This window comes from Microplitis demolitor, chromosome 4 (genome assembly GCF_026212275.2).
Source record: "Microplitis demolitor isolate Queensland-Clemson2020A chromosome 4, iyMicDemo2.1a, whole genome shotgun sequence".
NCBI classification, from domain to species: Eukaryota; Metazoa; Arthropoda; class Insecta; order Hymenoptera; family Braconidae; genus Microplitis; species Microplitis demolitor.
The window spans coordinates 2,638,630-2,651,502 of NC_068548.1; the positions used below are offsets into that span (position 1 = coordinate 2,638,630).

The 12,873-nt window shown below is 31.0% G+C and overlaps 1 protein-coding gene across 2 annotated transcripts in view; it reads left to right on the forward strand.

Annotated features, from left to right (window-relative positions):
* Window positions 1-12,873, forward strand: part of LOC103570238 (Nuclear envelope localization domain-containing protein) — a 40,351-nt gene that overhangs the window by 12,122 nt on the left and 15,356 nt on the right. For both annotated transcript variants that reach the window (XM_008547909.3, XM_008547910.2), the window contains exons 8-15: window positions 7,218-7,475; window positions 7,587-7,832; window positions 8,287-9,069; window positions 9,262-9,677; window positions 9,767-9,881; window positions 10,167-10,769; window positions 10,855-10,998; window positions 11,559-11,658. In XM_008547909.3, coding sequence (XP_008546131.1) covers window positions 7,218-7,475; window positions 7,587-7,832; window positions 8,287-9,069; window positions 9,262-9,677; window positions 9,767-9,881; window positions 10,167-10,769; window positions 10,855-10,998; window positions 11,559-11,658 — 2,665 coding nt within the window. The remainder of the gene's footprint in view (window positions 1-7,217; window positions 7,476-7,586; window positions 7,833-8,286; window positions 9,070-9,261; window positions 9,678-9,766; window positions 9,882-10,166; window positions 10,770-10,854; window positions 10,999-11,558; window positions 11,659-12,873) is intronic.

Consider the following 12,873-nt stretch of genomic DNA (forward strand, 5'->3'; position numbering starts at 1 on the left):
GTATTCGTTTCAAAATTAAGGCAAAAATCTTGTCCCTAGTAATCAATTTTTAGGGAGTATAGTAAAATTTACTTTTCAATATCCTGAATTTTACTTCATCAGAATTAAATAAAATTCAAATATATTTTCCATTGGTTTTTCAACTTTTCATTATTATTAATGTGATTTCTATTTGTGACACGATCATTGGTGTCGATTTCTATATGAAATTTCAAACTATCATTTTAAAAATTACTTGGCCAAGATTCGAACCCTGGTCTTCTGTATGCGAATCCTATCCTCTGTCGCTCGATGTCTCTTTCGGACAAAGACCGCTGAAGTAATTAATAATTTTTATATGCTCTTTATCTTTCCCTCTCAACCATTAATTTTGAACTCTCTGCTTTCGATAAATTACAAACTGCATGACAGTTTTTAGTTTCTGTGTAATACTTAATACTATTCAATTCATCTTACTTTCAGAAATTACTGTACAAATAGTAATAATAATATTTATACACAGCATTGCATAGTATAATATAATGTTTAATTCATACTTTTATTTAAAATCTACCAAGTCATTATCTGGTAATTTTTTGAAAGTATTGTTTCCAAAACGAAAAGTCATCTCGAAACTATGATACGTTTTTGACTTTGTGTATAACGACCAGGATGTTTTTACTTTTAAAATTTTTTTCTTATTATTTTTCAAGGTGAAAGTCAAGATTTAACAGCAGATATGTCATAATTCAATAGTTTGAAAGTTTTTAAGCCAACACTTTGCATAGATCGAATCCATTAATATTGTCATGCATAAAAACGAATTCTCTATTATTGTGGTCATTGATATTAATGATAAATAAGAAAAGTATTTTGTTGATTCTTTAAAAGAATTAAAAGAAAGTATGAAATTAAATTTTTCTATTAAGGCGCGAATTTTGAATCATTCAAAAATTACTTTTTCAATCGGCCCCAAAATTAAAGTATTCATTTTTTGAACTGGGTATGCAGTAATTATAGTAATTACTTTTTAATAAAATTTCAAAAACTCTTTATCGGTATTTAATTTTAAATTCATTATTTTTATTATGATAAAAATATTTAATGGTTTTTTTTTTTTCATAAGGATTTATTACTCATAATTATAATGGGAATATAAATTTTTTTTAACTATGGAAATTACTAATAATTGATGCTCAATACTGTGTAATCTAAAGGCATTAGATGATCGTGAGACAAAGAGAAACTTTGACACCCCGCTTAAGGATAAATAAGAGGTATTATTTTAACGCTACAATGATTACCGATAATCGGTATTCACTTAAATGCTATCGAAATTAGAAAAAATCTGGTTTGAGTATGAAATGCGGTCAACTATCGGTGCAAATAATAAAAAATTACATCGTGTGGTTTACATCTCAACGGACGAGTTCCCATTCAAAACTTTTTCACCGATTTCTTGTATCAACTCAACTCAATCTGCCTTATTTTTAAGAAGTAATGCTTCAAATCTCAAGATATTTTTATCAAAAAAGAAGATTAGGTTTTTTTATTTATAAAAATCAGTGGCAATTTTCATATTTAAAAAATCAATTTCCGCCAATAAATTAAGTTCCGTCTTTATAAGTTTCAGAGTTGAAAAATATTTTCAAAAAAAAAAGTTAATAATGAAGAAGAAACAAAGTTTTCAAAAATTTAATAAATATGGGACATATTGTTTTTTTGCGCAAACATACATTTATATATATTTTGTGTGTATGCTAACATATTTGCTGACATAGATGTCACCATATATGTGAACATATATGTAAAATTTATCAATCATATCTACGCGGGTATGGTTCCTTAAAATATCGCATTGAATTTGATAAGAAAACTTTTTTAAAAAATCCATTTTAATAAATTGCAATTTTATAAATGTCGTATTCACCACAAGAATTTTCATTATAAAGAGTAGACTACGGCTTAAGTCAAATTACTGAGTGTTTATCTTAAATTATCTTTTCCGGATTTTATCCCTATCTTATATAGGTCATAAAAATAACTGAGTATGATGCAGACACGCGATATAGTGTATCAAGATTGTTTCAGCTTGTCTAAATAGGTGAAAGTTTTGACTTTTTCATACTTTTTTTTCTTAACATGGAGAGTAGAAGAAAATAACGGTACTTGGACAGGATATTAACTAAGTTCCGAAAAGATTGTCGGCCGAAAGATCAAGATTTTAACTGTCATGCTTTTTAATTGAAACTTATTGAATAAGGGTTTCAAAATTAGGATCATTATCCGTTTTTCAATTTAACTTTTTTGGGTACAAGAGTTGTCTCTTAAAATATTAAAGACAAAGGATAATATGATGACTCATGTAGTAGTGGATTATGTGTATGGTAGAAAATAAAGTATCGTTTCACTCAATTTAAACAAAAACATTGTAACATTTGCATGAGTATTTATAAAAGCATACTTCAGGTATTCAAATTTTTGTGTTTGAAGTGTTTTTTAAAATATTCAAAAATAAGCTATAGTGACTATAATTGGAGACATGAAAGTCAAAATAATATTTATCTTTAATAGTGCTTATCCCTATTAATAGTATTTGAGTTTCGAAATCATCATTGTTTTTGTTTTTCTTTTTACATCATAGAAAATCTACTTTAATATGTTTGAGGCCTACACTTAACTATAGCAATTCATATATAATTCAGTTTTATTAAGAATCTCTATGGGAATTTATGATCTATTGGATTCTATGAGATTTTTTAAACAGGGTATAGTAATATGAGGCGTGTAAGCAGTGGGTAAGTGTGCGCAAGTCTATGCATTTCAATCCGAAATGAATGAGTTTGCGGACACTTACCCACAGCGCACACTTGTCTAACATGACAACTGAGAATAGGGATTTACATAAATAATGATTTAGGAGTGTTTTTAAAAACTAGTTTATAGTGTTCTCATATTTGTCAGCAAATTGAATGCATGTATAACAGAAAAGAACTGAGAAAAGTAATGGTGCTTTAATTAGGTCTTTTCTGTTATACCCATTGAATTTATACATAAAAACAAATAAATTTATTGTTAAATTGTCTAATCAAAATTCTATGTTCAAAAATATAATAATAATATGACCATGCGCAATGCAAAATAAATTATAAAATTCTAATAGTTAATACCAGTTCAAAAATTGCGTTATTCTAAACCCTCTTAAACAAATTGTACCATAATTGTATATATTGATGAGCGCAACGGCGTTACAAGCCGCAGGCGATTGATGTAGTGAGTGGTAAATATACGAATCTTGGAATCCCGTTAGCTGTGATTACCATCCAATAGCTTTTGTATCAGTTGCAAAAAAAAACTACTTCTTTTTTTTTTAAATCCGACTTTGCAAGTAAATCAAAATCTACTTTTGACTCGAATCCTTTCCAAATTTGAGTTATTGACAATGCGATTGGCGCAACCCACATGCATTTAAAATTCGTAATATGTTCTTGTCGAGTTTGAAAGAATGAATTACTATTGAAATTTATGTACGTTTTATCTTATGGTTTATTCTATAGAACTATAGCAAAATTGATTACGAAATATCATTTGCTAGATTGTGCATTAATTTTGAGTTATAAATGAGTCCGTTATTTGTTATTTCTTCAGGACTTTTTCCGTCCAATAGTTACTTTCCATTCTGACGAATCATGAAATCTATTTACATTCTAATGTATAAGAGTTATTCAAACGGTCACGTTTGTTACAGCAAACAAAAGTGAACTTAGTATCTTAGATTGTTGTTGAGCTCTCATTTTTCATGGATATTTAATAGATAACCTAAAAAAAAAGGTTCCATTTTGTGAGCTATAATTAAAGCTTTTTTTCTGATTTTCCTTTTCTGATTGAAATGATAATTGAAATAATGGTATTAAAGTAATATTTACACTTTATTTTTTAAAGAAACTATAAAGTAGAATATACGTAAACTTATCGATTGGCTCAAGCCGATTAGCATCGAAATAAAGAACAATAAAACGATAAATCTTTCATTTCATCGATTTATTCTCAAATATATCATTCATTTTTATTCGCGAATTGTCAGCAAGTTTTAACACAGTGAAACAGAAAAATTATTGTTTTATTAGGTAAACATCGATTACTAAATGTCAGTCGTACACTCGGACTATTGAGAGCGTGCTCTTTTTACTGATGGTGGGGGTAAAAGAATCGTGTGTTAACTAAAGGGAGAAGGTTTCAATGGTCTTTGTATTATATATAAATATATTGTTCAATGCCGTATTTAATATAATTATAATTGAAGATTTTCTATCAACCCACGTGATATAAATTGTATGTTTTTTAAATTTTTTTATCTCCTGATAAAAATACACAGAAAAAGATATGGTCAAGAAAAATTTATTCTTCGAAATAAGATTCTGTTAAGTTCACTTTGTTTTAAAAATTCAAGAAATTTTTCTTTATTCAGTTCATTAGGAATTGGGCGCCAGGCTCGAGAGAATTTTTGACGCCTTTCGTAGGGTTCGCCTCGAAGAGAACAGGATTTTTTTCACTGTCACAGACCCCCGCTTCGGGAGCTCGCCACAGGAGGCCGTCTGTACTTGATTAGGATTTCTAGGGTTGTTGTAGTGTAGTGAGTTTGTTTACATGCTCAACACAGGCGTATGCAGTACAGAGTAGTAAGACGACCCTAGCCGCAGAACGTAGGTAGGACGTCAGGAAAGAAAAACAGGAAATAAAAAGGTAGATTTTAATGGAAAGATAAGATCCCTCTCTTCTGTTTCGTAAAAAGGCAGATAATGGAAAAAGGCAGTTATAGACAAAAGTGTAAAAGGTCTTTGCAGAGGCTGTACACTGCAACCCACTAATAATAATAATGAATTAGTACACTGGCAATAACAAATTTGTTCTTGAATAAAAAATTTGCAAGTACGAAATAAAAAAATTTTATTGCTTCAAAGAGTAATTACTCTTTGACCAAGAGGTAAAAATATTTATCCCAAGAAATTTATGTTCTTCGTTAGAAAAATATTCGTCGGCTTGCCTGTGTATTGAATTTGAAAATTAATAAAAAAATGTTTGTGTAAATTCAACAGTAATCAGCAGGCTTGTTATTATTACACTTGTCGTTCCCCTTTCCTTGCTCTGTCGCACAATTTAAATGAAAGTTATCAGTAATTGCGACATGAGAACACATCATGAGCGCCATAAGCGTGTCGAATCACTGACCCTTTGCACTCAGTAGCAAATGTCCGTTTGGCCAAAGGGAGTTTTCAAACGTTCTCGTGAGTTGATGATGGCTTTCACTTTGTACAACCATATAAGCGAATATACAATCTAACTCTTGCCATGGTATTCCATTATATACATACTTATATACAATATTAAAACGAAAATTTCTAATTTGATATTAATTTTTAATATGATTCATTATTTGTTTTTAAAGATGACATCCATAGATACTCGTAATGAGAGCTCATGATTTTTACACAATAGAAAATAATTTTCTTCCCGGTTTAAGTTAACCCTTTTTCTGTGTACTAGAATACATCATTTTCTACGCACCCAAAATAAAGATATAAATTCAAACATAACATTTACTTTAGGAACGACTCTTTGCATTAAGAAAACATTTGATGGATAAAATGCATATTTACTCAGTTCAGGTAAATTTGATCAAGCGAAATGTTAATTTACTTGACTTATGAAAATTTGTCTTTGTCACTAGTGCAAGAACATACTTGCAACCGCAATTTATTTTTCTGTGTGTAAACAGTATTTATTACTATTCAAGTAAAGTGGTTTTAATGACTATGATACAAATTGCTGTTAATTGTATTTATAGCTTACAATCGTATTTTGAAAATTTTTTACCGCCTGTACTTTTAATTGTCGTCGTAGAAAAAAGTGGAAGAGTTGATGTGTTCCACTATTTTATTCAATATCATAAACACCCAAATTTTTTTCGCGGTTTACTTCTACTTATTACAAATATTTATATTACTAGATATATAGAACTAGAAGATTTTAAAAGAGAAAAGTTAAAAATTACGTTATCATAATATTTATACCGAAATTGAGCGGAAGTGAGAGCTAGTGGATATATTACTGAATATTAGGTTTGTTTTACAAGAGTTAAGTTCTAAAATACATGCACATATAAGGTCGTTGTACTTTTAATTTATTTCCGGAATAATTGTCCTATGTTTTGTTTTCCAAACAATACATACATACATAATCTTATTTAGCAGTAATTTATCCTCTAAAAATAAAGATTTTTTTCTGCCCTTTCAATTGCAATTTGTCTGTTTACAAAATAATCAATAATTTTTTAAACTTCCCGCCATTTTTTAAAATCGAGTTATCGTCAGATTTTGCCTTCTTTCAAGATGTCCGAGTGAATAATAAACTTTACGTAAATTGTTTTTCTGATTGTCTTTATAAAATTTAAATTTTCACTTTTCAGCAAGAAAATACTATGATTTAAAAAATCCAAACCCTGTAGATGTTTTATCAAGCTTAGTCATCAATATATTGACACATCCATACAAAAGAAATTTTTGAGCATAAAATTTTATGAACTTACTTCCCACGTAATAATCGAAACAATCACTACATAATTTTATAGTGATCGTCACATGCGCGTGGGCTTGTCTTATGTCGTGGTACCAATCGTATCCACTCATTCATTAATCCTGTAACTTCGCCCTTTTCTTACTTACTCAACTGTGCCTTGTGTATGTACTTAACTATATCATAAAAAATGAATGAGTAGAAAAAATGCGAAAGGTCAATAACCGCCGTAGCAGTTTTTTTTTTTCCCCTTATCTAACCAACGTTAAGGGCGACAGTAAAATTTAATAATACACCAAAGAGATACGAGAAATAATTGGGAAAGTACAAGATCATGATTATACAATCGATTCATAACTGTCGAGGCTTGTCGACATGGATATAGCCAGCACTATACTTATTTAAATTATGATTATTTCTACTATAGATCCAAGTTGCAAACAGATATTTTAGTATTTTGTATCACTTTTAATTTTCAATCTACTCGCAGCATTAAATAAACTTATAATTACATACGATTACAATTTTCTCTCTGCCCATTCCATTAGAGATTTGAATTAGCATCAGTTTTTGATGGTCGTTTAATAGAATTTCTATGCAAAATTTTGAAGTATTCAATTATTTTCAAGAAAAGCTAAAAAGTTTAATACAATAATTGTTCTCAGGTTCTACAAAAAGACATCGAAACACATGGCAGGATAGTTAACTCCATCGTGAAATTAGGCGAGCGAGTATTTAAACAACAGCAGTATAATTTAAAAAACCATACTGACAATGGTGAAATTGTGGAGATTCAGCAAAGCCGTCAATTTCAAGCAGTTCGTGTTGCTCAATCTTTAGAAAGACGTTGGCATCTACTTTTTCTACGTGCTTTAGAATGGCAGTGTCACATCGAAACACTGGCTACCCGTATTTGCAATAGGGTTAGTCAAAATTATTAATTATTCAAAAAAAATTTTTTTACAGTATAAGATGTTCTTAAAATTTAAATGTGTTTATACATAAACAAGGTTGTTAAAAACTTTTTCTTTCAGAATGTCATATCTTATCGATGCAGTAGTGACAGTGACGAAGAGCCTGTGACAAAGCAGCCAAGATTAAGTAGAAGGCAATTCCGAGAACCTAGAAAGAAAACCTATGGTGATTCTGAGCGGCCCAGTCTCAAAAGACGCGGGGTGTCTAAACATCTAAACCGTAAAGTTGGAGTCATCCCAAACTGTTTTTCTGATAGCGATATGTCCTCCGGTACTCAGAATAATGATGAAGAATCTTATTTTGAGGTAAACATCAACATTATTGAAAATTATAACAATATATACTTTCGAATGGAAATCTAGGGAAAAATAGTCGAACTCTATTATCTCAGAATTTCCTCAAACTTGTCTCCCACTATAAGCTGCGCTGTTTCCTGATACTATACGTTTGTATTCGTCTGCGTATATTTATACGCATCATTCATATAAATATAAGAGCGCATGTGTTATAGTTTACTTTTTAAGGGAAAAGAGGCATCCGTTAACTTGGGAATTCCAAGAAATTTCCGTTGCTCTGTAGACTAACTGTCCGAGTTAATAGACTTCGACTAAATACACACGAAGGAAGGTAGGCCATCTCAATTCGTGAGTTTGCCACCACGTGGGTTGGAATGTCCTACGTTCCTCTCTTTTGTGTAACACTATTTATATTCCTACTAGTTCGAAATATAATAAATCATTATTGCCTTTGTGATTTAAGGATGACATAGAGCAGCTTTGTGTAACGGAATCAAAACACAAAATTTCTCGAAGCTCTGAAAGCATTTCAGCTCCAGTACCAGGTGATCAAGGTACAGAAGGTGATATTGAAGAAGGCGAAGCATCTGACGACGACATGGCACCAACTTTAGATCCAACCATGACAACTGTAGACGAAGTTGACGGACCATCTCTTGAAAAGCTGCTCAAAAACTCCCCCAACTTCAAGGATTCATCAAAACGGCGCAAAATTGTTGACGAAAGTTCATCTTTCAATACGTCTGATCGCAAATCAAAAAATTGCGCGACATTTTATTTCAAACATCGCGATACTGACTCGGAAGTTGACAGGGTTTATGAGAATGATTTTGATCAGAATGAATCTTCTGAAGAAGAATGGACTTACATGGCATCACCTACGGTTACTTCGGAAAATGGATCGAACAAAAATAAAACTAATGTAGTTGTCCGTTTAGATTTTGGAGAAGCGGCGATTGAAGATATTGAATGTCTGGAGGGTAAAGAACATGACCAAGCGATTACTGAAAATGGGAAAGTAGACAAATGTGATAGCGAGGATGAAACGAAGAAAGATATAAGGAAACTTATATTAGAAGTTGAAAAACTTGTTAGTGAGGAAGGACAGAAAGGAATTTCGAAAAACTTGCCGTCACTTATTTTTGACAATTACGGTCAGAACAATTATCGGGCCAAGTACGCAAGAATCAAAGAGTGGCTCAAACTCAACTCTCATCATCACACTGAAGAAATTCCCTCACTACAGGTAACATTTTTTGAATTATGATTCATATCTATATACATTAATAACAAAAAATAAGTTACTGATTAAGAAATTCCTTTTTTCCCAAACTTTGGAGATGTGTAACTCTTTTTCCCAAAGTTTCTAGTATGGCCTTTGAGAATTTTTCCGTAGGGAATTTATTTCTACAGCCTATAATATCTTTTGACTTTTCAGAATTGGCAACCATTAGACAGTTGTGACGCAAGTGGTGAATACACAACAGGCGAATCTGATGTAGAAAAACAATCTAATTCTTCAGATGATATACAGAGCAGTGTCGTGACTTACCGCCAGTATGAAGGAATCGATTGCGTAATGCATTCAGTATCTCAAGAAACATTTAATGACACGGATCAAACTTCGGCAAATGAAGTAAGCAGTCCTATTGGCCCACAAGATACTAGTACACCAAAAGTTATGATGCGTTCTAAGACAAAATCAAATGGACCACGGCCATGGAGCGTATCCTGTGTTTTCGATCAACTGAATTCAACAAACGATTCAACTATCTCGCAATTTTCGATTTCCGAGACTGCTTTACATCAACTTGTTGCTTCTCCGCCCATTAAATCTGTTTCTTTGGATGCTTCGTAAGTAAATTTTGCCGTAGTATAGATAAATTTTTTCTGTACCGAGAAAAAGTTGGTTTTTATTTTGCTAACAATTCATGTTATTGCAGAGAATCTCGAGTGCCTTTTAATAATTCAACGTCAACTCTTTTGGAAGAATCTGGGCGTTCAATCCGCAATAGTTTCTTACGAAAAAAGAAGTCAAAATTGAGAAAGAAAAATTTAGTAAGTATAAGAATTAGTTTTATAATGCAGAATAACTACTAATTTAGCATCCATTTTTTCGCGCAGTAAGCTTGTCGTACTTTATCACCGCATTTCAGTCATAGTTTTGTTTTCTTCTTTTTTATAAGTAAATTACTTATCTAAGATTTTTGATATGAAGCAACTGAATTTTCACTGTAGTTTCGAAAGTCGCTAAAAAGTGTAGACTGCAATACTTGTGATATGTCAGCTTGTTTTTAATTCGATTCGCTAAAATTACGAAATTATGTTCATATTTTTTTACAGAGCCGTAAAAGTGAGTCTGGTTCTGACGGATTGAATGGCAATTCTGGTGGTAGTGATGCTAGCGGAACTCATAATAATCGCCCGGTACAAAAAACCCAAGACCATCGAATGCGATTTAAGAAACCCGACTGTCATCGTTGTTTAGTATCATTAGTAACACATGGTTCTACAATATCATGTCACTTACATAATGATGGAATAGACAAAAGTTTTGTCGGTTACCCGTCGCCATCAATAAAATTGACTTGTTGCACACCAGATCCATCATCAGGAAATACGGAAGACATTTTTCTCGCAAATCATGACACTTCACTAGATATTTTGATAAATAGGAAAGAAGTTATAAGTCCGATAAATGGCGACAGTGATGTTGAGAAAAATAGTTTAGGCAATCATTCATTTTCGGAACAAGCATGGGATAGTTATCAAGAAAAATATATGAGTGAGCCGTACAGCGAAGCTGCTGATGTTGAAACAGCCCGTAAGCTTCTTGACTTTGGTGATGACTATCGTAATTATTTGGATAGTCAGTCGGATTGCGCGTCTAGTTTGAGTGCTGTAAGATCTTATTCGCCTCCACTTATCACTAACCGCATTTATTCTGTAAATATTTACTTATTTATGATCCTTTGATATTAGTCATTAAATCCATTGTATTTTATTGAAATTTAAATGGTTTTATTTTCAGAAAATATCAATTAATTCTTCAAATGATAGTGATAGTGATAGCGATGATTGTCGTTGTGTTGTGGAAAAGTCATATAGAAAATTGCTAGTCATGGAAAATCATTTTACTCGTAATAACGCTAATGTCAAGACAACAAAAGACCATGTACGTACCAAAGATAATATTCATATATTATACAGTACAATGCGTTCACCATAAATTTCAAACACTCTATCCATGTTTACGGAAATCAAATCTGACCTTTAAATTTTTTTTCTGAGAAGTTAGACTAGTAGTTAATAACACGAAAATATTGACTTTGCAAATTAGTTTTAGAAACGTTCGTTTTTTTGGTTTAAGTAACGATATGATCATATAAAATCTCAGTTAGCTCAGGTTCAAAAAATTTTTAAGAAAGAAAATTATTGAGTAGAATTATATTTTGTCATTATAAAATTAGAGACTACCAATCGAAAGTTAGCAAAATATTGTATTCTTTTTTTACACCCCCTCCCCTACATGCACACAGTCCTAACGGGCTCAATTTACGGTCATCTGTGATAAATTACGGTAATACGGTAAATTATAAATTTAAATGGATTTACTATGTTACGGTAAGACACCGTAAATTTCGGTAAACGCATAATTTAAGGATGATTTATTATAATTGACCGTAATTTATGGTAGATTTTCTGTATATTAATAAACTTGAAAACTTGTTGCAGATGGAATTCGAAAATGTGTGCAGAGACAATATTAAATGTCTACAATCATTAGTGGAAGCTAATTGCTCAATGAGTGAAAAGAGCATAAAACAAATTAATGGTAAGTACGATCTTCAAGACAATTATCAGACATTAGAATCATTATTGAATGTTACTGCGGTACAAATGTAGTCTGATTTTCAAAATAAGTATTTTTGAATCAATTTACTTTCCCTTCAGTCGAGAATTTTGTTTTTCTGTGCAAGACTGATCATTTTCCAGATTTTCTATCGTGATTTTGTGATCGGTAATTTAAATTATCATTTAATAATTGAACTCACTATTGAAATTAGTGAAAATAGAGTTAATTCAATCTCCAATCATGAAGGAACTGTCATTTGATTTGTTGTCTAACTTTAACAAAAATGAATATGATTACATCCATGTATTGTTGCGTCATAGAATTTCTGATGTAGTTCTAACGCCCTTACAATCGTCAGTTATTGTAAAGTTAGTTTTATGAACAAACTTCTTTTCTGACTTGTTTTCAAATATTTATTGCACTTAAAAATTGCATTTTCGAAAATATTTTCCATTCAAAAATCTGAGCCTTGAGTTACTGAACAATTTTTCATCGGATAATTAATAACTTTGATGTTTTTAATAAGATTGTACGCTTTCTCAATTAAAAAGTAAAACAACGAGTGCTTCTTTTTCTGCTATTAACTTCGGACAGATGATTTTACTTTTTAAGCTTTCACCAACATTCACTTCTTAGACGACAGAAACTCACAGTCAGTCAAACGTTCAAAGCTATCGAGAATAGATTGTTTTAATCATCATTACTATTTATTCATTTATTACATTTTCCGAGTGCTATCAACTATTTGTTGAATAATTTTACTAAAAACCAGTGAATTTAATTTAAAATTATCTTCTGGATACTTTCACTATTAATAATACAGGTGAATTCTCATCTTCCATTACAACCCACAGTAGTAAATTAATAATAACTTTCAAAAATTAAAATTGAAATTTCAAATTGACTGTACTCATTCATCTGATACTGATTGCTTATTGTGTTTATTTGCATCGCATAATACATGTGAATGTAAGTGGTATCACCATTTCAGTAGTGAATTCTTGAATGCATTACGTAACTTTTAAAGCTTGAGGTATTTTTAAATGTAAATACCGTCGCAGTATCGCTTTTGACTAAAACTAGTGTATGAACTTGTATGCAAACAATTTTCAATAGGTATTAATTATAATACAAGAATGAAATTTTGAATTTAAGGATGCGTGGAACCTTATAAACTCGAATTTTATATTTCTA